At 40.6% G+C, this 26,946-nt stretch overlaps 1 protein-coding gene across 1 annotated transcript in view; it reads left to right on the top strand.

Annotated features, from left to right (window-relative positions):
* The window catches only part of LOC149454733 (carboxypeptidase inhibitor SmCI-like), a 28,141-nt gene extending 20,601 nt beyond the window's left edge, over positions 1–7,540 (top strand). The window contains exon 5 of the mRNA XM_089687122.1: positions 7,473–7,540. Coding sequence (XP_089543248.1) covers positions 7,473–7,540 — 68 coding nt within the window. The remainder of the gene's footprint in view (positions 1–7,472) is intronic.
* The last annotated feature ends 19,406 nt before the right edge of the window (positions 7,541–26,946 follow it).

The raw sequence follows: 26,946 nt of genomic DNA, 5'->3' as shown, positions 1-26,946 counted from the left end.
GAGGAACTCTGCACATACCCTTTTTGCCGGCTTGGAATTATTCTTCTTTTCATCCTACTTCTTCTTCTTCTTCTTCTTCTTCTTCTTCTTCTTCATCCTCATCCTCATCCTCTTCTTCTGAGGATGAGGATGAGGATGAAGAAGAAGAAGAAGCAGTAGGATGAAAATAAGAATAATTCCAAGCCGGCAAAAAGTGTATGTGCAGAGTTCCTCTATTCTGCAGATACACTTAGAGGAGCTCTGCACATACACTTTTTGCCTGTTTGGAATTAATCTTATTTTCATCCTACTTCTTCTTCTTCTTCTTCTTCTTCTTTATCCTCATCCTCAGAAGAAGAAGAAGAAGAGGATGAAGAAGAAGAAGAAGAAGTAGGATGAAAATAAGAATAATTGCAAGCCGGCAAAAAGTGTATGTGCAGAGTTCCTCTATTCTGCAGATACACTTAGAGGAGCTCTGCACATACACTTTTTGCCGGCTTGGAATTAATTTTATTTTCATCCTACTTCTTCTTCTTCTTCTTCATCCTCATCCTCATCCTCAGAAGAAGAAGAAGAGGATGAGGATGAGGATGAAGAAGAAGAAGAAGAAGAAGAAGAAGAAGTAGGATGAAAATAAGAATAATTCCAAGCCGGCAAAAAGTGTATGTGCAGAGCTCCTCTAAGTGTATCTGCAGAGCTCCTCTAAGTGTATCTGCAGAATAGAGGAACTCTGCACATACACTTTTTGCCGGAAACCGCTGTATGGAGGGAATGTCATGGAACTGTCAGAAATAGACTATTAATGACAGTTCTGGGACTGTCCTTCCATACAGCGGTTGAAACATTGTATGTATTTGTTTCCATAAATGGATCCATTTATGGAAACAAATACATACAATGTTTCAACCGCTGTATGGAAGGACAGTCCCAGAACTGTCATAAATAGTCTATTTCTGACAGTTCTATGACATTCCCTCCATACAGCGGTTGAAACAGCTGTATGGAGTGAATGTCCCAGAACTGTCAGAAATAGACTATTTATGACAGTTCTGGGACATTCACTCCATACAGCGGTTGAAACATTGTATCTATTTTTTTCCATAAATGACATTCTGCAGATACACTTAGAGGAGCGCTGCAGATACACTTTTTGCCGGCTTGGAATTATTCTTATTTTCATCCTACTTCTTCTTTTTCTTCTTATGAGGATGAGGATGAAGAAGAAGAAGTAGGATGAAAATAAGATTAATTCCAAGCCGGCAAAAAGTGTATCTGCAGCGCTCCTCTAAGTGTATTTGCAGAATGTCATTTATGGAAAAAAATAGATACAATGTTTCAACCGCTGTATGGAAGGACAGTCCCAGAACTGTCATAAATAGTCTATTTCCGACAGTTCTGGGACATTCACTCCATACAGCTGTTTCAACCGCTGTATGGAGGGAATGTCATAGAACTGTCAGAAATAGACTATTAATAGTCTATTTCTGACAGTTCCATGACATTCCCTCCATGCAGCGGTTGAAACAGCTGTATGGAGTGAATGTCCCAGAACTGTCAGAAATAGTCTATTTCTGACAGTTCTGGGACATTCACTCCATACAGCTGTTTCAACCGCTGTATGGAGGGAATGTCATGGAACTGTCAGAAATAGACTATTTCTGACAGTTCTGGGACAATCACTCCATACAGCTGTTTCAACCGCTGTATGGAGGGAATGTCATGGAACTGTCAGAAATAGACTATTAATGACAGTTCTGGGACTGTCCTTCCATACAGCGGTTGAAACATTGTATGTATTTGTTTCCATAAATGGATCCATTTATGGAAACAAATACATACAATGTTTCAACCGCTGTATGGAAGGACAGTCCCAGAACTGTCAGAAATAGTCTATTTCTGACAGTTCTGGGACATTCACTCCATACAGCTGTTTCAACCGCTGTATGGAGGGAATGTCATAGAACTGTCAGAAATAGACTATTAATGACAGTTCTGGGACTGTCCTTCCATAGAGCGGTTGAAACATTGTATCTATTTGTTTCCATAAATGGATCCATTTATGGAAACAAATAGATACAATGTTTCAACCGCTGTATGGAAGGACAGTCCCAGAACTGTCATTAATAGTCTATTTCTGACAGTTCTATGACATTCCCTCCATACAGCGGTTGAAACAGCTGTATGGAGTGAATGTCCCAGAACTGTCAGAAATAGACTATTTCTGACAGTTCTGGGACTGTCCTTCCATACAGCGGTTGAAACATTGTATGTATTTGTTTCCATAAATGACATTCTGCAGATACACTTAGAGGAGCGCTGCAGATACACTTTTTGCCGGCTTGGAATTATTCTTATTTTCATCCTACTTCTTCTTTTTCTTCTTATGAGGATGAGGATGAAGAAGAAGAAGTAGGATGAAAATAAGATTAATTCCAAGCCGGCAAAAAGTGTATCTGCAGCGCTCCTCTAAGTGTATTTGCAGAATGTCATTTATGGAAAAAAATAGATACAATGTTTCAACCGCTGTATGGAAGGACAGTCCCAGAACTGTCATAAATAGTCTATTTCTGACAGTTCTGGGACATTCACTCCATACAGCTGTTTCAACCGCTGTATGGAGGGAATGTCATAGAACTGTCAGAAATAGACTATTAATGACAGTTCTGGGACTGTCCTTCCATACAGCGGTTGAAACATTGTATGTATTTGTTTCCATAAATGGATCCATTTATGGAAACAAATACATACAATGTTTCAACCGCTGCATGGAAGGACAGTCCCAGAACTGTCATTAATAGTCTATTTCTGACAGTTCCATGACATTCCCTCCATACAGCGGTTGAAACAGCTGTATGGAGTGATTGTCCCAGAACTGTCAGAAACAGTCTATTTCTGACAGTTCTGGGACATTCACTCCATACAGCTGTTTCAACCGCTGTATGGAGGGAATGTCATGGAACTGTCAGAAATAGACTATTAATGACAGTTCTGGGACTGTCCTTCCATACAGCGGTTGAAACATTGTATGTATTTGTTTCCATAAATGGATCCATTTATGGAAACAAATACATACAATGTTTCAACCATTTATGGAAACAAATACATACAATGTTTCAACCGCTGTATGGAAGGACAGTCCCAGAACTGTCATAAATAGTCTATTTCTGACAGTTCTATGACATTCCCTCCATACAGCGGTTGAAACAGCTGTATGGAGTGAATGTCCCAGAACTGTCAGAAATAGACTATTTCTGACAGTTCTGGGACTGTCCTTCCATACAGCGGTTGAAACATTGTATGTATTTGTTTCCATAAATGGATCCATTTATGGAAACAAATACATACAATGTTTCAACCGCTGTATGGAAGGACAGTCCCAGAACTGTCATTAATAGTCTATTTCTGACAGTTCCATGACATTCCCTCCATACAGCGGTTGAAACAGCTGTATGGAGTGATTGTCCCAGAACTGTCAGAAATAGTCTATTTCTGACAGTTCTGGGACATTCACTCCATACAGCTGTTTCAACCGCTGTATGGAGGGAATGTCATGGAACTGTCAGAAATAGACTATTAATGACAGTTCTGGGACTGTCCTTCCATACAGCGGTTGAAACATTGTATGTATTTGTTTCCATAAATGGATCCATTTATGGAAACAAATACATACAATGTTTCAACCGCTGTATGGAAGGACAGTCCCAGAACTGTCATTAATAGTCTATTTCTGACAGTTCCATGACATTCCCTCCATACAGCGGTTGAAACAGCTGTATGGAGTGATTGTCCCAGAACTGTCAGAAACAGTCTATTTCTGACAGTTCTGGGACATTCACTCCATACAGCTGTTTCAACCGCTGTATGGAGGGAATGTCATGGAACTGTCAGAAATAGACTATTAATGACAGTTCTGGGACTGTCCTTCCATACAGCGGTTGAAACATTGTATGTATTTGTTTCCATAAATGGATCCATTTATGGAAACAAATACATACAATGTTTCAACCATTTATGGAAACAAACACATACAATGTTTCAACCGCTGTATGGAAGGACAGTCCCAGAACTGTCATAAATAGTCTATTTCTGACAGTTCTATGACATTCCCTCCATACAGCGGTTGAAACAGCTGTATGGAGTGAATGTCCCAGAACTGTCAGAAATAGACTATTTCTGACAGTTCTGGGACTGTCCTTCCATACAGCGGTTGAAACATTGTATGTATTTGTTTCCATAAATGGATCCATTTATGGAAACAAATACATACAATGTTTCAACCGCTGTATGGAAGGACAGTCCCAGAACTGTCATTAATAGTCTATTTCTGACAGTTCCATGACATTCCCTCCATACAGCGGTTGAAACAGCTGTATGGAGTGATTGTCCCAGAACTGTCAGAAATAGTCTATTTCTGACAGTTCTGGGACATTCACTCCATACAGCTGTTTCAACCGCTGTATGGAGGGAATGTCATGGAACTGTCAGAAATAGACTATTAATGACAGTTCTGGGACTGTCCTTCCATACAGCGGTTGAAACATTGTATGTATTTGTTTCCATAAATGGATCCATTTATGGAAACAAATACATACAATGTTTCAACCGCTGTATGGAAGGACAGTCCCAGAACTGTCATTAATAGTCTATTTCTGACAGTTCTATGACATTCCCTCCATACAGCGGTTGAAACAGCTGTATGGAGTGAATGTCCCAGAACTGTCAGAAATAGACTATTTATGACAGTTCTGGGACATTCACTCCATACAGCGGTTGAAACATTGTATCTATTTTTTTCCATAAATGACATTCTGCAGATACACTTAGAGGAGCGCTGCAGATACACTTTTTGCCGGCTTGGAATTATTCTTATTTTCATCCTACTTCTTCTTTTTCTTCTTATGAGGATGAGGATGAAGAAGAAGAAGTAGGATGAAAATAAGATTAATTCCAAGCCGGCAAAAAGTGTATCTGCAGCGCTCCTCTAAGTGTATTTGCAGAATGTCATTTATGGAAAAAAATAGATACAATGTTTCAACCGCTGTATGGAAGGACAGTACCAGAACTGTCATAAATAGTCTATTTCTGACAGTTCTGGGACATTCACTCCATACAGCTGTTTCAACCGCTGTATGGAGGGAATGTCATAGAACTGTCAGAAATAGACTATTAATGACAGTTCTGGGACTGTCCTTCCATACAGCGGTTGAAACATTGTATCTATTTGTTTCCATAAATGGATCCATTTATGGAAACAAATACATACAATGTTTCAACCGCTGCATGGAAGGACAGTCCCAGAACTGTCATTAATAGTCTATTTCTGACAGTTCCATGACATTCCCTCCATACAGCGGTTGAAACAGCTGTATGGAGTGAATGTCCCAGAACTGTCAGAAATAGACAGAAACTGTCACAGAACTGTCCTTCTTCTCATCCTTCTTCTTCTCATCCTTCTTCTCATCCTTCTTCTCATCCTTCTCCTTCTTCTCATCCTTCTCCTTCTCCTTCTTCTCATCCTTCTCCTTCTTCTCATCCTTCTCCTTCTTCTCATCCTTCTCCTTCTCCTTCTTCTCATCCTTCTCCTTCTCCTTCTTCTCATCCTTCTCCTTCTCCTTCTTCTCATCCTTCTCCTTCTCCTTCTTCTCATCCTTCTCCTTCTCCTTCTTCTCATCCTTCTCCTTCTCCTTCTTCTCATCCTTCTCCTTCTCCTCATCCTTCTCCTTCTCCTTCTTCTCATCCTTCTCCTTCTTCTCATCCTTCTCCTTCTCCATCTTCTCATCCTTCTCCTTTTCCTTCTTCTCATCCTTCTCCTTCTGCTTCTCCTTCTCCTTCTCCTTCTTCTCATCCTTCTCCTTCTTCTCATCCTTCTCCTTCTTCTCATCCTTCTCCTTCTTCTCATCCTTCTCCTTCTTCTCATCCTTCTCCTTCTTCTCATCCTTCTCCTTCTTCTCATCCTTCTCCTTCTCCTCATCCTTCTCCTTCTCCTCATCCTTCTCCTTCTTCTCATCCTTCTCCTTCTCCTTCTTCTCATCCTTCTCCTTCTCCTTCTTCTCATCCTTCTCCTTCTCCATCTTCTCATCCTTCTCCTTCTCCTTCTTCTCATCCTTCTCCTTCTTCTCATCCTTCTCCTTCTCCTTCTTCTCATCCTTCTCCTTCTTCTCATCCTTCTCCTTCTCCTTCTTCTCATCCTTCTCCTTCTCCTTCTTCTCATCCTTCTCCTTCTCCTTCTTCTCATCCTTCTCCTTCTCCTTCTTCTCATCCTTCTCCTTCTCCTTCTCTTTCCTCATCTCCAAGGGCATTTAAATTAAAGGTACAGTGTTCTGCACTAATTTAAAGGCTCTCTGAAGCCTAGAAACCCTTTTTATAAGTCATCTTCGTAGCGAAGAAATTCGCATCGAATCGAATTTCACACTGGAATTCGCCGAATCAGCCGAATCAAATTTTTGAGAAACTCGCTCATCTCTACAGACAATGTTCACGTCTAGTTTACAGCTAATAATGACGAGTTGCGAACACAGTGCACACAGGGTAAATTATGTTAAATATTACCCCACAGCCCCCTTCTAAACATTACAAGCAGGAAGGGCATGTAAGCATTTTAAGCAAAAAAAAATGGTAACCAGCATTTTGTTAAGCTATGCTATGTTATTGGGAGCATTTAAAAAAATATAAAACAGGTGTTATCCCAGTTTGGCTGCAAAAATGGAAATACATGTCTAAATTAAAGTAGTAGTAAAGTCTGCTTTTTTGTTTATACCTACAGGTAATCCTATAATAAGGCTTACCTATAGGTACAGTAAATATCTCCGAAATGTGCACCATTTAGGTGATATATTTACATTAGTAGCCGGTGATGTCACCAGCACATGCACACTGCGCTATCAATGGAGGGCATGCCATCCATTGAGAGAGGTATGCCGTGGCTGTGACTCCCACATGCATGACGTCATCGTGGCTTGGCCATTGAAATGGCTGGGGCCCGTGAACCCAGAAGGAACACTGGGTGAAGAAGGAAGCCCTGTCAGCAGCAGCAGCAGCATACGCTGGTAGGCTTTCGTTTTAAGGTAGTACTAGTACATTATCCTGCAGGGGCCAATTTTTTTTTTTGTGGTTTACTACTGCTTTATTCTCAAGTGAACCTGTGCTTTGCCCATGCAGGGAAAACCATTGGGGCCTCTTGAAATCTGCTTTAGTTTAGGGTGAAGCAGGTCAGAATTAGCCTAGATTAATTACATTAACCCTTACTTTTTAAAATTGATTTACCATGTTTTTTTCCCTCATCTATAACATATTATTACAGGTACCTAATTAACACTGTCAGCACCCACAGGAAACCCATGCAAACTCCATGCAGGTAGCGTCATGGTTGGGATTTAAATAAATGACCCTAGTGTTGCCAGGGAGAAATGCTAACCACGTAGCCACTGTACTGCCCTATATATACAATGTACCGGATTATTAATTTGTAAATTCATTTTTTCCTTTTCTGACAGACATTGCCTCACCAGCATGGAATTACTTTTGGATGTCATCTTTGGACGACCAGAATATGTTCTCTTAAGTTGAGAACATTTGACACTGCAGTGTATTGGAATATATTGTGGCCCTTCCAAAATATTGTAAAAGGTTGTAGTAAGAGCTTTTCTGTCTCATTGTCATCCATGGTTCAAGCTTTTAATTAAACATATTAACTCAGTCTAAATTACCCATTATTATTCAAAGTATATGTAAACCCTAATGACGAACTTCTCACATTTTTGGTACCTTTTTGTTCAGTTAAATTTAACATTATTGTGTGTTAGGTGAAAAAAAGTTGCTCTCGACACTCCTCAAACCAACACTACCCATGGAACATCACCATTAATACAATAACCTCAACTTATTAAAAGAAACGTTTGCCTTTTATTAGTTCAAAAAGTGGTTACAAAGTTTTTCCAAAACAGTATTGAAACGTATGGCTGATTTAATACAATTACAATGTTTCACATACTGTATTATTCAATTATACATCCAAAAGTCATCTAATCAAATCAATTATTATTTTAACAGGGTTGTCTAGAGAGGTGTTCTCACATTTTTGCACTGGGTGGAGCAAGACATTTAATTTCTCAACGCGTTTCCTGAGTTTTAAACTAGTTCATCAGAAGGGGATGCTATTGCTAAGGTTTCTGCAAAATACAAATACATGTTTAAATCATAAGTTAACAATAATATACAACATTTTGTCTGTCCAGACAGAAATCAGACAGTATATGGAACAGATACAACATCACTTATAAATCAACCCAGATTAAAAACGAGAATCTCCCGAAGGAATAACACTGAGATGTTCTACCCTTGGAGACATGTGGGGATGGGAGCCCCCAAACAGAAAGGCAAGAGGAGGAGCAACAAGATGACAAAACGACCAAACCAGAGGACCTGTGTGTTAGGGCTGAACCTAAAAAATATGAAAGACACTAATAGTATGGCTCAAAGAATAAAACTGTAGGGGCCCTGATACCTTATAACTTATGGGTGTAAATGACAAAAGTATTCCAAGGAAATAAACAAGGGACCTAATGGTTGGCATATTATGGAGGTTACCCATAGAATATCCCAAAAGGGTACATAGCATAGTGCATCTGGATATGCATAAATATTTAAACAGTAGTCGGGCAATATTGCCCAACCATTATACTTGCAATAAAAAAGGTTGATAATTACATTAAAGACTCTATATTCCATATACAGTATGAATAAGCTATACCAACAAAGAACCCAATTTAGGCAGTCCACATATTCAAAGAGCTGTTCCAGACCGACTAGTACAATTTGCAAAGATAATTAATAAACACAATATCTCACAAGTACATGAAATACAGACTTGGTTGGATCACTGTACCAAAAAGTCCTTTGATCCTATTCAACCCCCTTTGTGTGTCCTGTTGTCTGACCCAGACCTCCCATTGTGCAGCACTTTACAATACAGAGGAAGACAGTACAGTAACAATACAATTCAATACAAGAGAGTAAGGAGGGTCCTGCTTCTGAGAGCTTACAATCTAACAGGGAGAGCAAGTGGAACAAAAGGTGATCAGTGTGAGGGAAGAATGAATAGGAGAAATAAAAAAACAGTTGTTAGCTGAAGGCAGGATAGGTGTCCCTGAAGGGATGAGTTTTCAGGGATCCCTAAAGGTGGACAGAGTAGGAGATAGCAGGACAGATGATAGGAGTGGCTCTGGAGAAGTCCTGGAGATGAGCATGGGAAGATTCAAGGAAACAGAAGGTCTTGGGTTGAGCAGACAGGATGGTATGGGTTATTTACTGATACAAAATTGGTGATGTAGCTTGGGCCAGAGTTGTAAATGGCGTTCCATGTTGTTAATATTAGAATTTTATTCAATGGACAATCAGAAGCCAGTGGAGGGACTGGCAGAGAGGAATGGCAGACACCGAGTGATTGGAAAGGTGGATGAGTCTGGCAGAAGCATTTAATGATAGATTGAAGGGGAGATAGCCTGCAAAGAGGTAGGTCTATGAGGAGGGAGTTGCAATAGTCAAAGAAAGAGATAATAAGGGAATGAATTAGTTGTTTTGTGGTTTCATCAGTTAAAAAAGGATGCATTTTGGAGATGTTAGAGAGGTGAAGTCTACAAGATTTGGGCAGTGATTGGATTTGGGGCTGAAAGGACAGGTCAGAGTCCAGGATTCCCTTTAGAAAGTTGGCTTGAGGAAAGGGACTAAGGGGCATGGGTGGGAGGGAGTATTATGAGTTCTGTTTTGAAAAGATTGAGTTTAAGGAAACGGTGTCACATCCATACTGATATGTCAGTCATTAAGTTAGTGATGTGAGAGCAAAGTGAAGGGATGAGGTGTGGAGTAAGGATATAGATTTGGAAGCCGTGTGAGATTATCATGTGACCCAAGGATGACATGTAGATGGAGAAGACTGGGTACTAGGACAGAACCTTGGGGGACCACTACAGAAAGAGGAAGTGGAGAGGAGGAGACAGAGTTGTAGTCAACATTTAAGGAATTCTGTGATAGGTAGGTCTTGGGTTTATTTAGTTTCTCCAGTATGTCCTTAAAGCTGATCTACACCTTTTAATATATTTTACATATAGTAGTTTGTTGAGCCTAGCTTGGCCCAAATGAACCATGTCCCTCACTAACCTGTGAGGCCGCTGGATGTGCGGTATCAACTGTATGTAGCTGAGGCTACATACAGCATATCACATTGTGTTCCAGGTGAAAGCCGAGACTTCCAGTCTCATACCCGAACACAGTAGAGTCTATCACAGCAACGTTCACCCAGTCACATTAAGCATTGCATTCTATCAATGAATACAAGGCTTCCTCTGGCTGAGTCAGAGAGGAAGGATGATAATGTGATAACCTCTAATTTTGCCAATCAGAGGAAACATTGTATTCATTGATAGAATACATCTCTTTCTCTGAATAGCTGAGCACCACTCTAACAGACACTGTTGTGTTCCAGGTATGAGACTGGAACTCTCGGCTTGAACCCAGGACACAGTGTGGTATGCTAAATGTAGCCTCAGCACATCAGCGGCCTCACATGTTAGTGAGGGTCATAGTTCGTTTTTGTCAAGCTGGCTCTAACAAACTATGTAAAGTATATCAAAAGGTGGAGGTCAGCTTTAAGTTTCTTAGTTCCTGTCTGATAAACCATGAACTCTGAGAAACCCATGAGTTTTCTAGAAATCAATTGAATGTCCTGATCAAGTTTAACCACCTCCATATCATAATATTGATTTAACATGTTTAATCTCTTGACGCTGACCGCATGCAAATTAGAGGCCTCGTAGAACTGGTCTTATTTCCCTGGGGCTGCTAAATTGTGTTCCTGTCTTTGTGCTGTGAGCTTACCGCACGGTGCACTCCCATCACAAAGACCGGTGTGTCACTGAGAGCCCCAGGTCCCATTCTAATGATCGGGACCCAGAACTCGCAATTCAGGGTCACCTGATCGCTGTGATAGCCTCTAGTTGGCTATCACAGTGACCTGTCACTCGGAAGCCTGCCCCCCTTGTTTTCTCTCTCTGAATGCAAGAGAGAGATACATCAGTCACTGTTAAGCCCACCCCCCTTGTTTTCTCTCTCTGGAGGAGAGAGATACATTGTATATCTCTTTGTCCTTTAACCACTTGCCCTCTAGGGGATTTACCCCCCTTAATGACCAGGCCTCTTTTTGCTACTTGGCGCTGCACTAATTCAACTGAAAATTGCGCGGTCATGCAATGCTGCACCCAAACAAAATTAATGTCCTTTTTTTCACACAAATAGAGCTTTCTTTTGGTGGTATTTGATCACCTGTGCACTTTTTATTTTTCAGGCTATAAACAAAAAAAGAGTGAAAATTTTGAAGAAAAATTATATTTTTTACTTTTGGCTATATAAAATATATAGTGAACTCAAAGTTAGTTATAAATTTAGGCCAAAATGTATTCTGCTACATGTTTTTGGTAAACAAATTCCAAGTGTATATTTATTGCTCTGTGTGAAATTTATAGGGACTACAAACTATGGTATAGATATTGCAATTTACAGCATTTTTTTGCTATACAGCGCTGCACTAGTTTATTTTTTTAATTTAAATATTTTATTGAAAATTTTCAAAATACCATTTTCCATGTGCAAAAGCTAATAAAACCGCCATACTATGATACTCATTTTATCTAACAATATCTCAAAATATTGACATTACTCTTGCTATCCTTTTTCCCCCTCTCCCTTCCCCTCCATCCTACCCATCCCCCATACCTCCCTAGCCTTTAAGCCCTCCCCCGCAGCTCTGATTGATTTCTTTCCTACTTGTTCTATTTATCCTAAAAAAATATTACTTTTTTAATTTAATATTAGATTTATCCTCTATGACTTCTTTTCCCTAGTACATGTATTCCAGGTATGAGTTTGACCTTTTAAATACTTCCCACTTTTCCCATCTTTTAGGGAAAATCTCCATCGTATCTTCCCTCATGTGGTAGAGTTCCTCCAATTTGTAAGTCCTCTCCACCCTTTCTATCCAATCCTTTACTCTCGGTGCTTGTTGTTCCTTCCAAAATTTGGGTATCAAACCCTTTGCGGCATTCAAATAGTGCACTAATCCAATTTTTTTGTATTTTTTTACTGAGATCTCAGAGCCATAAAAAAGACAAATCTCTGGTTCCTTTGAAATATTGACCTCCGTTATTTCCTGTATTAAAAGTATATACCTCCCCAGTACTCTTGTATTTTATGGCACTCCCACCACAGGTGAAACATTGTGCCTCTATTTCCACATCCCCGCCAACATAAAGGTGAATTATTTTCACTTATCCTATGTGCAACACTCGGTGTGATATACCATCTTGTCAAAAATGTATAGTTCATTTCTACCTCCTTCATATTTACATTTCTGTGAATTAAACTATACATTTTCTCTTGTTTTTTTCTCATCAATTATAACTCCTATTACTCCCATTTTTCTATATATAGTGGCCTTATATCCTTGCTTAAACCTGAGAGTATCTTTTATATTTTAGAAGTCCCATGCTTCCCATCTCCTTGTGTTTCTAATAAGTGCTCAAAGGGGTTCCAATCCTCTTTTTTTCTTAGTGGTTTTGGAAGATTCCCTATAAAGTGTTTCAACTGAAAGTAGCGCCATTCATCCATTCTCGTGAATATTTCCCTCTTACTTTCCAATTCGCTTAGTGAACATATTTCCCCTCCCTTCATTATATCTCTTAATTGTACTTCTTTTTTCTTTATCCACTTCCCTGTGATATTTTCTTTGCCTGGAGGGAAAAACTCTGTGTACCCAAGGGGCATTAACAGGGAATTAAATTCCCATCCCATTTGTTTGTGTAGAGCATCCCAAACTCTTAACACATTACGTGTAAATAAACATGTGTTGTCTACTAATCCACAGTACTGAGGAGGTAACCAAATATTTCTACATAGATCCGTACAACTTAATGTGTTTTCTATTTTTATCCAGCTTTTCCCCTGAGCGTTATGTGTCCATTCAAAAAGTCTTGCCAATATTACTGAGTTATAGTATCTTTTTATGTCTGGAACACCCAAACCGCCTTTCTCTGTGTCTCTACTTAGAATATCATAACTAATTCTAGGTTTCTTATTCCTCCAGATAAATCTTGTCAGGATTTTTTTAATCATACTAAAGTATACCTCTGGTAGTTTAATTGGTATCATTTGAAATTTATATAACATTTTTGGAACAATCACCATTTTTATCAAATCTATCTGTCCGAATCATGACTGAGATCCCCATCCTAATTTCTTTATTTCATCCTTAATCTCATTTAATAGTGGAATATAATTTAATCTATATAGATTTTTTATAGATATCGTCAATTTTATACCAAGATATTCTAATTCTCTTTCTCTTCAAAGGGGAATTCCTCCTGTAGCATTTTTTTATCTGTAGTTAGAAGGTTTATATTTAATATCTCTGTTTTAGTTGGATTCATTTTTAAATTTGACATCTCTCCATATTCTTTTAAAGATTTCATTAAATTTGGCAGTGTTATCCTTGGGTTTCCTACATAGAACAGCATGTCATCTGCATAAACTGCCACCTTATGCTCTATCTCTCCTACCCAAATTCCTTTTATATCTATATTATTCCTTATGGTGGCCAGGAGAGATTCCAGAGATATTACATATAACAATGGATACAGAGGGCATCCCTGTCTTGTTCTGTTCTGCATTTCCATATAGTCTGACAATTCCCCATTTACCATAATTGTGGCCAATGGTTTACTATATAATTTCCTTATCCATTCTCTCATTCTGGGACCAAATCCCCAAACTTCCAAGGTGTCTAATATATATAACCAATTAACTCTGTCAAATGCTTTCTCAGCATCTATCGAGAGTATCAACGCAGGAGTTTTCTCCTTCCTACTTGTTTGTATAAGAAACTGAGATCTTAATCCATTGTCTCTACCCCAACACCCAAGGCCCAATTTTTCTGCACCTGTTTGATAGGTGCATATAATAAGAATTTTTAGAGCAGTGTCCAATCCTGCATTTGTCAAGAACAACTCTGAAGCATTATGATGGGAAGGCACCACCAATTGTTCGCCAACCAAACACCCCACAATGCACTGCGCTCTCACAATGCACAGTATCCATCCCACACTATATAAGATAGAGGGGAGAATACTCTCCCCCAAAAAACAAAATAATTAATTAAAGAATAATAATTTAAAAAATAATATAAGCAAAAAACACATTAAAAATCCAAATCTGGTAAAGACTGGGGGGGACCCCATGCTGTGTTTTTTTTAGAAACATGTAATTTAAAAAAAAAAATGTCAGTCCTGCTGCAGCAGGTTCTATACATTCTACAGATGTGCAACTTTGCAGGTAGTTGGTAGTTTAGGGGAACCCCCCAGGCATGATATTTTAATTTTTAAAAAAAAAATGTTTTACTTTAAGCAATGAAAAATAACTGCCCCTTTAAAAACGGTACTTTTTGAAAAGATTTTTTTCACTAGTTAATGTCCCTCGGGGCCAAGTCCCCATACCACTTTTATGGTCAATACCTTGAATATAAGCCTTCAAAATGGGCACTTTTGAATTTACAAATGTGAGTCCCATAAACTTGCTTTAGGTACGATGTTCATGGCAAAGTTTTGGTCCTTTCGAATGTTCTACTGCGAACCAAACTGGGGGGGGGGGTGTTCGTCCCATCACTACTTGCTGAACTTTCTTGGGCACCTTGAAACCCTCTCCACAACCTCTCTCCTTGAAGTTCTTGATTATCTGATAATTGGTTGATTTAGGTACAATTTTTGTAACAGCAATATCCTTGTCTGTGAACCTCTTTTTGTGCAAAGCAATGATGACTGCACGTTTCCTTGCAGGTAAATTAATATTTGTGCCATTCTCAAACCTTTTGGCCAGGGCTGTATATCACCACACTTGAAAGCAATCCAATGTGTATCCCTTATCAGAGGGTGGTAAGCATTACCACCAGTGCGAAAGAACCCTAAAGATGTGAAACAAAATAATTCCCAATATTTGGGAGAGCAAGTGAGTGTCAGTTGAGAGAGTGCTGTCTACCAATGGGAGAAGGTGGGTTAGGAAGGAGTAACTTCAGGAGAAATGTGGTTCAGCATCCCCTTAAAGTGAGTTTCTGCTTGTTGGGAGTCACCAGAACAAACCTCCTTGGGTAAAAGTCATCCATTACCGTGCTCGTAATGTGGACAATGCTGGCATAGTGTCACACCTTGCTCTAGGTTCTGGAATAAGTTGCAGTGTTTCTAGACTAGAGACGTTATCTTTAATCCTAGTTTCCTGTGTAAAAATGTTTGTTGTCATGCTTGGCAACAGTGAAGAAATTCCTGTTGAGTCTTCAGGGGGTGTCCAAGAGCTTGAGATGCATGCTGTAATTTTACTGTGGCCACATGGGTCATGTGGCAGATGAAATAAATGATGAGTGGTTTCAGGCCCAATGCACTTAATCAAAGATGGTGACATTTGTTTCAGTGATGGGTAAGACTGTCGTTAATGAGCCAAATGCTAGAACTGCTAAAACAGTGATTAAAGAGAATGACTGTGAGATTGTCCGCTGTGAAGTGGGGGTGACCCCAGTTGGGAGATGTACTAAGTCTTCTCATAAGAAAGACTTGCCTCTGTACAAGGTGCTGAATATTGGGAAGACAAGAGGGGCTGACGCAAACACGATGTTGATTACTGATTATAACAAATGTCAATGGGAAGCTTACTGGGAATACAGTATATCTGTGTCCTATGGACCAAATGCTGAGTTGAATGTGGTAGGGGTGATCACCAAGCAAGGTCTCTTATGTCCACTAATAATGGTGGTGCAGTGCCATCCCTGCAGGAGCTGCTTGGTAGAGTAGGTTCTCTGTTCTTCTGCCTCAACTCTGAGAAAAACCTTAGCCCCACTGACATACTAGGTAAAGCAAACAGAAACTGCACTGCTACTGGGAACACAAATGTAGATACTCTGCACATAACTAGGTATCAAAATGAAAATATCAAATTGGTTAGTAGTAAATTAACTCAAAATATTAAGGTAAAAGATATTTTACTGTTTATTCCCTTCACCACCTCCTCAAATACTTCCTCTTCACTGCTGCTGTCAATCAAATGTGGTGAGAAGGAAACAGGGCAAAGAAGAATTATATATGTGTGTGTGTGTGTTTGGAAAGTGACTACATAAACACACACAGCTAGGGAGCGAACACTCACTGTCAAGTACCTTGGTTCGAAGCCGAGTTGATGAGAGGACCATGCTCTGGTCTGAGCACCCCTGAATGTGGTGACAGAGGTACAATGTCAGAGAAGCAGGGTGCCAGATGCTTGATAGCAGGTGACTGCTATGGTCAGCGAAGTAGTCAAAGTGAGCCAGGGTTATGCACATGCATAGTGAGACAGCAGCGTGGTCAGGAGGAAGGCTGGGGTTGGTACTATGTCAACAAGCAGAGCAAGGTTCCCTAGCAAGCCGAGGTCAGCACCAGGAGATCAGGCAGAGAGTAATCTAAGGCAAGCCGGGGTCAGAATTCAGAATCCATAGAGCAAGGTCAGGAACAAGCCAGGTCAGCAACAGAAGATCAGTCAGTACAAACAGGAACACAGACCACAGGAAGCTGAAGAACATCCAATGATTAGTACACAGCAGAGTCTCCTTTAAATAGGCAGATTGGTGCCAATGTGTGAAGACATGCGCAGAAATGCGCCTAAATTACATTGCACGCTGGATATTAGCCTGAGCTCGTCTGTGTAGCTGCATGAGTATTATCATTAGCTGTAGAAGAATTGGCATTAGCTGTGCTAGTTTCTTGACAGGTACGTGGAGAGGAGAGGAGCCAAAATCACTGGTGGGGTACCCTAGAAGAGGAGGTTCGGGGCCTCTGTGTGTAACGGTGGGGTGGACACTATTTCTGCTTTGCCAGATGGATGGACTGCAGAACAGCTTATAATCTAGGATTGCTACTGCAGAAGATATCCCAGTAAAAGAGAGTGCACAGAAGAGGACTTGTACTTGATCCACAAAAGAGTTAATAATGATGTGATGCCAAACACACTGTTGGTGGAAGTTCCAGACTGCACAAGGATAAATAATGAGGTTGGGGTCACTGACTCAAATGTTGGTTTAATTAACTAAGGTCAGGTGTCAGGACAGTTTGCCAGAGTGTCATAATGGTCAATTTGACATGTTTGCTAGTAATCCTGATTGCTTAACAGACACAGCAAAATTAAACAGTGCAGTAGAAATAGGACCCCTACAGGTTCAGGAAGGTAATTTGAGAAAATATTTTCTAAGGTGTTGGAAGAGTGGATAGTGAATTGGAGAGTGAACAAAAGGGCTGAGGGACAATCACAAGAGCATAATTATGAGGTGCAAACCATATAGATCAACTACATCCACTGGCGAGCTAACAGAGCTTTCAACTACAGTCCCAGTCTTTCTTCCTAACCTTCAACTAGTCCCAACATCCTGGCCCTCTGATGCATTTCACCCTGATAGGGCTTAGTCATAGCAGACTCCTCATGGTAGACTTCTCTGGCCCCAGATGAAGTCTTTCATGACGTAACATGTAGGTTGGAACCTAGACACTCAGTTGTATGCTCTCAGTGCTACCTTGAGGAGTCTGCTGCACAGTGAAGGAACTGTAACAAACAGCAGCTTCCCAGGCAGCCTTTTAGAGAAAAAGAAACGTTTTTTTGTTTATCCAAATTTGAGTGAATTTGTAACTGAAATACATTGTGGTGTTTTGAAATTGCAGAGAGCACTATGGGGGAGATAACACTAAAACTGAAGCATTCAGAATCTGGTGCAGCTGTGCATGGTAGACAATCAGCTTCTAACTTCAGCTTGTTCAATAAAACCTGGCATCTGATTGGCTACCATGCACAGCTGCACCAGATTTAGCACACTCCAAGTTTTAGCAAATTTTCTCCTATGTGTTCCTATTTGTATTGAGTACAACATTAATTCTGATCATCTGGGGAACAGCGATCTTCTGTGAAATCCTATGCGCAGTGGCGGTAGCTCTTTCCTGGCATGTTAACGGGAAACCTGCCATATCTGACCTTTTATAACTTGAAGGTTAAGTTCTGAAGGTGAGAGTGTGCCCACTGGGGATGGTGGTGGTTGTACTATTAAGCAGCATTTTAGAAGATTAAAGAACTTTAAGATCATATATGGACACTAATGGACACCTTTTAAACTGGCTCTGCACTGCTTGATGTACTTTCTATACAGCATTAGTTCATATCATCAGTATTTGAATTATTGCACAGTATTGAATTGTATTTGATTTGTTTGGCTTGTTTAATATGGTTTGAATTGAGCATAGCACATTATTTATATGGCATTGAAACACTGATCTCATGTCTGTGGTCGGCTTTGCACATTCTGGTTGTAATAATTACATACATATTTCAGGACAGGCAAGCAGTTTCACACCCCTCCTCTAAAAAATTGCCCATGCCTCCAAAGCTTTCACAAGCCACAAATCCAGTAGTTGATAAACCTTCAAATACTCTGTTTGTATTTTTCTGTTGCATTAAGTTCTGACATGCAAAATGTGATATTGATCCAGAAGAAAGATATTGGAAATGATCTCCCTCCACCAGAGGCATTGAGGACACTCCCAGGGGCAGACCAATAGATATGGTCAGTCTTGTTGTGGGATGTGGTCTTTCCTCTCTATAAATATCCACTGGGAATCTGGAATCAGTCTACAAAGCAACACCAAATCTTCTTTGCCTTTGGTGAACAAAGCATCAATATGACACCTCTGTGTTCCCTTGCTGTGATTGCTTCCAGTCTGTTGGTGGTTCAGTTCCTTTCATTCTCTACAGCTCGAGGTCAGTCTTGTTGACAGTAATATATATATGTAAAATGGACAATGTTTTCTAAAAAAGTGTTTGATGGGTGGTTTGTGGCTCCATGGTCCCTTTTGGTATAGAAGCCTAGATCTTTGCATCTTCTTTACAACACATGTACTGGAGCTGGTTTAAGTGAGAATCCTCATGAGCAAAGTGGGCTCAAGTCTCAATTCTGTACACCATATTTTCATTTTTTTTCCTGAAGTTCTGCTGACTAGTTGCTGACTAAGCTCAGAGGGGCTGCTCAGTTGGTAGCTATGTGTAAGCTCAGAGAGACGTGCTTGGTCTTTATTTGAATAACTGCTGTTCCTAAACATTGATGTTACCTGGAACAAGAGACGTTTATAAACAGTGAATATTAGTTTGCATTTAAAATGTAGTTAATATTACAGGAAAAAGTTGTGGATAGCAAGGGGTTGGTGGGTATAAGCTCAGGCCTTCCCTGTCTAGTGGTTTATCCATCCATGATGAATATTTTTTTTTTCTGTAGGATTTCAACAGTTTATCTCTTTTTCCTTTACTACTTCATATTCAAGAGTGGGGTTATTGTTCAGGTGGAGTTTGTGACTTGCCTAAAGACGTTGGTCCATCTGTGCCTCGCTACTACTATGATATGGAGACAGGCACTTGCAAGATATTCATCTATGGTGGTTGTGAAGGAAATGCAAACAATTTTCATACTAAAGAAGCCTGTGAAAGCATGCGCAATAGAGGAATTTGTTCTGTGTCATTGTGTGTTGCTTAACATTGATTCATTAGTAGTGTATCCATTTCTGATGACTTCTTTATCTATAAAGTTTGAACAGTCATGTTTACCACCTATTATTTCTTTTTTTCCATAGCTATTTCATATTCAGGAGTTAGAGAAATCTGTGACTTGCCTAAAGACCCTGGTCCATGTGAGGCATTGATACCACGCTTTTATTATGATAAGAACACAGGGACTTGTGAGCCCTTCGACTATGGTGGTTGTAAAGGAAATGCAAACAATTTTCCTACTAAGGAAGCCTGTGAAAATGCATGCCAAAGCCAACCAGGTATTTGCTGTGTGTGTTATTGTGTGTTGCTCAACATTGATTCATTAGTGGTGTATCCATTTCTGATGACTTCTTTATCTATAAGGTTTCAACTGTCATGTTTACCACCTATTATCTCTTTTTTCCATTGCTATTTCATATTCAGGAATTAGAGAAATCTGTGACTTGCCTAAAGACCCTGGTCCATGTGAGGCATTGATACCACGCTTTTATTATGATAAGAACACAGGGACTTGTGAGCCCTTTGACTATGGTGGTTGTAAAGGAAATGCAAACAATTTTCCTACTAAGGAAGCCTGTGAAAATGCATGTCAAAGCCAACCAGGTATTTGCTGTGTGTGTTATTGTGTGTTGCTCAACATTGATTCATTAGCAGTGTATGCATTTCTGATGACTTCTTTATCTATAAAGTTTCAACAGTCATGTTTACCACCTATTATCTCTTTTTTTCCATTGCTATTTCATATTCAGGAGTTAGAGAAATCTCTGACTTGCCTAAAGAAGTCGGTCCATGTGAGGCATTGATGCCACGCTTTTATTATGATAAGAACACAGGGACTTGTGAAACCTTCAACCATGGTGGTTGTAAAGGCAATGCAAACTATTTTTCTACTAAGGAAGCCTGTGAACTTGCACTCCAAGGCCAACCAGGTATTTGCTGTGTGTGTTATTGTGTGTTGCTCAACATTGATTCATTAGTAGTGTATCCATTTCTGATGACTTCTTTATCTATAAGGTTTCAACAGTCGTCTTTATCACCCATTATCTCTGTTTCCATTGCTATTTCATATTCAGTTGTGTTTTTTTTTTTCAGAGGGAATATGTGACTTTCCTCCATTAACTAGTTGCCGACCGCAGATAGCCGAATGATGGCTGCTCTTCGGCCGACCAGTTCTGGGTGGACGTCATATGACGTCCTCCCAGAACTCGCTCTCCTGCGCACCCAGTGATCTCCGTGATCGCTGTGTCCTAAGGACACAGCTGATCACGTGATGTGGTAAAAGGCCAATCACAGCGGCCTTTTACCAAAGCCTTTTACCAGCGTGTCCAATGACATGGCGATCACAGGGAAATGCAATTGCCGGTTCTCTGCTGCACTTTCCTCACGCTGTCAGAGCGTGAGGACAGTACTGCCGAGAACCGGCAGTTGTCAGAGCGGGGATTGGCACTGATCATCAGGGTACTGATGATTAGTGCCCTGATGATCGGTGCCCAGCAGTGCCACCCACCAGTTCCACCCACCTGTGCCACCCACCAGTGCCCAGCAGTGCCAACCACCTGTGCCACCCACCAGTGCCCAGCAGTGCCAACCACCTGTGCCACCCACCAATTCCCAGCAGTGCCACCCACCTGTGCCCATCAGTGCCGCCTATCAGTGTCGCCTATCAGTGCCACCTCATTAGTGCTGCCTATCAGTGCCGCCTATCAGTGCCCATCAGTGAAGGAGAAAAATTACCTGTTTGCAAAATTGTATAATAGAAACAAAGAAACTTTTTTTTTTTTAATTTTTTTGCTTATAGCGCAAAAAGTAAAACACCCAGTGGTGATTAAATACCACCAAAAGAAAGCTCTATTTATCAGAAAAAATTATGAAATTTTCATATGGGTACAATCTTGCATGACCGCGCAATAGTGCGACAGCGCTGAAAGCTGAAAATTGGCCTGGTGAGGAAGGGGGTATAAGTGCCCGGAAGGCAAGTGGTTAAAGGGTCAATGTTTGGCAAGGATACCGCACTTTTATTATGATAAGAACACAGGGACTTGTGAGCTCTTCATCTATGGTGGTTGTAAAGGAAATGCAAACAATTTTCCTACTAAGGAAGCCTGTGAAAATGCATGCCAAAGCCAACCAGGTATTTGCTGTGTGTGTTATTGTGTGTTGCTCAACGTTGATTTATTAGTGGTGTATCCATTTCTGATGACTTCTTTATCTACAGTGAAGGAAATAAGTATTTGATCCCCTGCTGATTTTGAATGTTTGCCCACTCACAAAGAAATGATCTGTCTAAAAATCGAATGGTAGGTGTATTGTAACACTGAGAGACAGAATAGCAACATAACATTCAACAGAAATGCATGTCTAACAAATTATGCACTGATTTGCCTGTTCATGAGGGAAATAAGTATTTGATCCCCTATCATTCAGCAGGATTTCTGGCTACCAGGTGTCTTTCATACAGGTAACAATCTGAGATTAGAAGCAGTCTCTTAAAGGGAGTGCTGCTAATCTCAGATTGTTACCTATATAAAAGACACCTGTCCGCAGGAGCAATCAAACAATCAGATTCCAAACTCTCCACCATGGCAAAGACCAAAGAGCTGTCCAAGGATGTCAGGGACAAGATTGTAGACCTACACAAGGCTGGACCGAGCTACTAAACTATATTTATATAATCCTCCAGCGCTCAGAATGTCAACCTCTAAATATAGCCGCTAACACCCTAACACATACCACAATGGACAATATTGAAATATAGTAACCTGGTGCTGCACTAATAATTAATCCTTTGGAATAAAATAAGCAGAAAAATATCACAAAGAGCATATAATCTCAAAAATAAATATAGAATAGAATATATATGAAAATAATATATAATCGTTGAACCCCCAAAGTACTAGATCTAGAGTGTTACCTACATGCACATTAAATAGATGACTAATGGATATCAAATTATATATAAAAAGATATATAGAATACACATGAATGTGCAAAATCATATATGACGGTGAAACCCCCAAAATATAGCTAAGGTGTAACCTAAGTACACCCTAAATCAGTGATTTATAAGTGACAATCCTTAATAAGTGCCAAATGAGTGATAAAATAAAATCCCACCACTACTGTTCTAAATTGCACAAATGACTAGTGATGTAGAAAATATAACTGCAGGTATATTCCGTGCCAAACTGGTAATTGCCAAAAAAACTACCCAAATAAACACTTATAGTGCTCATAAGTGAAAAAAAATTTTTTGAAAAAGTGGTTAATCGTGAAAAAGCACAAAGCTAGTATAACACAACATAACTGAAAATGCAACATCCAAATTCCGCAGATAAATGACTAATAAAAGAATAAATGTGAACCATATAGCAGTGAGCCCTAATTGGGGATAGAGTGAAAATTAGTGGCTAAGTGACACTAATAGAATCTTTGTATGTAGTGAAGTGTTTATAAACATAAAAAACAGGAAAGACAAACTGCTTAACGTGACACCAAATGCGGGGATAAAAATTGGAAATAAGTGATATATATGTGATTTCGTGTCATAAAAAAACAAAAATAATATAAAATTATATCCAATTTGTAGAGTGAATCTCATCCAAAATAAACGTAAGGTCCAAAACCACCTAAATCTCATCCTTTTCTGTAAGGTTTGGACAGTCGTGTTTACCACCCATTATCTTTTTCCATTGCTATTTTATATTCAGGAGCAGGGGCGGACTGACCATTTAGGAACTCGGGCACTGCGCGAGGGCCCGGGGTTAGAAGGGGGCCCCATGAGATGCCCCTGGTACCTTTCATAGGCTTTTTTGGGTGTGGTTTGGATGTGGGCAAGGGCACAGGGGCCCCATGATGCCCTATTGCCCGGGGGCCCCATGAGTTGTCAGTCCGCCCCTGGTCAGGAGTGTTTTTTATTAGGGGGAACCTGTGACTCGCCTCCAGACGTCGGTCCATGTAGGGCATATGTACAGCACTATTACTATGATAAGGGGAAGGGCACTTGCCAGACATTCACCTATGGTGGTTGTCAAGGAAATTCAACCAATTTTGTTAGAAAGGAAGACAGTGAGAGCACGTGCAAAGCCAACCAGGTATTTGTTCTGTCAGCTATTGTATGTTGCTCAATATTCATTTATTAGTGGTGTATCCATCCCTGATGACCCTTCTTTTTCTGTAAGACTTCAGCAGTTGTGTATAACACCCATTGTCTGTTTTTCCATTGCTAGTTCATATTTAGGAATGTTTTTTTTTTTTTCTGGTGGAGCCTGTGTTTTGCCTCCAATTCATAGTCCATGTATGGCATCATTGAGCTCTAGTACTATGATGGGAGCATGGGAACTTGCAAGACCTTCATCTATGGTGGTTGCCAACGAAATGCAAACAATTTCCCTAAAAAGGATGCCTGCAAGAGCAAGTGCACACTTGGCAGCTTTGTATTCTGTTTGGCATTGCATGTTACTCAGTATTGATTCCTTAGTTATCCATTAGTGGTACACCCAGGCTAGATGACACTTTTCTTACTATAGTCATGGTGCTGTCACATAATATCTTTAGACAGGTATTTGTTCTGCGCATTATTGTATGTTGCTCAATATTGATTCATTGATGGTGTAGCCATCTCTGATGACACTTTTTTCAGTAAATTTCCAGCAGTCATCATTTATTACCAGTTATCTTTTCCATTACTATTCAATATTTAGATGTTCATGCCTGTGACTTGCCTCCAGTGACCGGTCATTGTAAGGCGAACATAACACGCTTTTACTTTGATAAACACCTGGGCATTTGCCAGACATTCGTCTATCGTGGTTGTGGAGGAAATGATAACAATTTTGCAACTCTGGAAGACTGCAAGTATCTTTGCGACCCAGGTATTTGTTTCTGTTTGTTATTGCATGTTTCTCAATGTTGATTCATTAGTGGTATCCGAGTTGGTATCAAAAAGTTTTGAGACTAGTTTTGTAACATGCCAGCAGATGGCAGCACAAAGCTGCATGCACAATCACAGGGAGTACCAACCTTCATAAGATGGCAGATGTGCCAAAACACATTGGGAGCTATGTAGGTAACTGGTGCTATTCTGACCACGTGTGTTACCACATCTGCTTTTTTATGATGGACAGCAAGTTAGAATGAAGAGCAAACATGACATTTTGTGTGAAACCCAAACATCCACATTTTGTTACTAGTAATCATCCTGGACATGAAGGACAGGTCATTCACGGCACGCTGATGGAGCTCTTGGCAGACTTCAACATGGTGTTCCTTCTGCTCCTGGGTCAGCAGCCTGGAGACGGACTTGGCAGCAACACAGTACATGTTCAAATCACACATGAGGATTGCGTGGACTGTTACGTATGACACATTGGTAATGGCAGCAATGTTGTGGATTGTTCTCATTAGGCACACGTTGCTGAATGGTTTCAACATTTTCAGGGGTTGAGCTCACTGAAGGTCTGATCTCTCGTCGCCTTCCAGTGATGTTCTTCCTCTCTTGAAGCATGCACAGCTCCCAATTGTACACAGGACGATGTCTTTTGGCACGCTGATTTATGAAGGTTGGTGCTCCCTGTGACTTGTGTGCTGCCATCTTGTTGGCTTGTTACAAAACTAGTCTCAAAACATTTTGATACCACCTCGAATCCAGGCTAGACGACACTCTTTAATAATGTTGCCATAGTCATGATGTTATAATGTAATAACTTGTTTCATTGATATTTGGGTGTTTATGTTTTTTTTATTTCAGCTTCAATTTGTAACTTACCTCCAGATTCCGGTCCATGTTATAGGATCAAGGGGCGCTATTACTTTAATAGCACTACACAGTCATGCAGCATATTCGTCTATGGTGGTTGTTTGGGAAATGGAAACAATTTTCGTACTAAGCATGATTGCGAGCACACCTGCATGACAGGTATATTTTCTCTGTTTCATCATTGTATGTTGCTCAGCATGGATTCATTTCAGCTCCGTTCAAACCTGAATTCCACACTTCTTTTTTTCTTCTAAAGTCTACCACTTTGCAGTCTCTGGCACTGTACTGGGATCACAGGAGTTCCGGGGTGTAGTGGGCATACGCATGGAGCAATGTTTTACTAGACCTGACCTAAGAAAGTACATAGGCAGCAACAGGCCGCCTTCTGGAAATGCTAGTTGCCTGGCTGTCTGTGGCTTTAGTATAGTCTGAGTGGCTGGCTTTTCAGACAGCATAATAGTCAGGCAACAAGCGGGAGCAGAGGTTCATGATGACTGTTGACATTTTCTCTGTGCAAATGTATGAATTGTGAATTCTGAAAAAAAATTGAATGAATGAATTGGGAATTCTGAAAAAAAAAAAAAAATAAAAATAATAAAAAAAAAAAAAATATATATATATATATATATATACCGTATTTTCTGGCGTATACGACGACTTTTGGACCCTTGAAAATATTCTCAAAAGTCGGGGGTCGTCTTATACGCCGGTACACGTCAGGGGCCACTTTTTAGGGGGGGCGCGGTGCTGCCGCCGCCCCCCCTTCCGACGGAAGGGACACCAAGTACAGGGGTGGGCAGAGGGCTGCAGTCTCTTACCTGGCTCCCACGACGATCCATCCAGGAAGCGCTGCTCCTTCAGTCACTCCGGCCACTCCCTCACTCCTGCCGCTCGGCTCCGCCTCCTCACCGGTGATTGGCCGCAAGAACTGTAGCTCAGGAAAGGCACACAGGTGGCCAATCACGGGCGAGGAGGTGGAGCCGAGCGGACCCGCGAATATCGAGTGAGGGTAAGTGTACAGTGCAGAGGTGCTGCTGCAACCACATATGCTGGCTGCAGCAGTACCATACTAGAACAGGAGTCAGCAAGTGTCATTGGTGTCAGTGGGAGGAATAGTGCCCCATCATTGGTGTCACTGATACTAATGATGGGGCATTATTCCTCCCACTGACACCAATGTTGGGGCGCTATTCCTCCCACTGATACCAATGATGGGGTACTATTCCTCCCACTGATACCAATGATGGGGCACTATTCCTCCCACTGACACCAATGTTGGGGCGCTATCCCTCCCACTGATACCAATGATGGGGCACTATTCCTCCCACTGATACCAATGATGGGACACTATTCCTCCTACTGATACTAATGATGGGGCACTATTCCTCCCACTGACACCAATGTTGGGGCACTATTCCTCCCACTGACACCAATGATAGGGCACTATTCCTCCCACTGATACCAATGATGGGGTGCTATTCCCCCCACTGACACCAACGATGGGGCACTATTCCTCCCCCCACTGACACCAACGATGGGGCACTATTCCCCCCACTGACACCAATGATGGGGCATTA

This window comes from Staurois parvus, unplaced genomic scaffold (assembly GCF_062004578.1).
Source record: "Staurois parvus isolate SC_StPar_1 unplaced genomic scaffold, SC_StPar_1.0 ptg000418l, whole genome shotgun sequence".
In the NCBI taxonomy this organism is placed as follows: domain Eukaryota; kingdom Metazoa; phylum Chordata; class Amphibia; order Anura; family Ranidae; genus Staurois; species Staurois parvus.
Note: the sequence above shows the minus strand (reverse complement) of the source record. Positions and strands in the feature narration are given on the sequence as shown.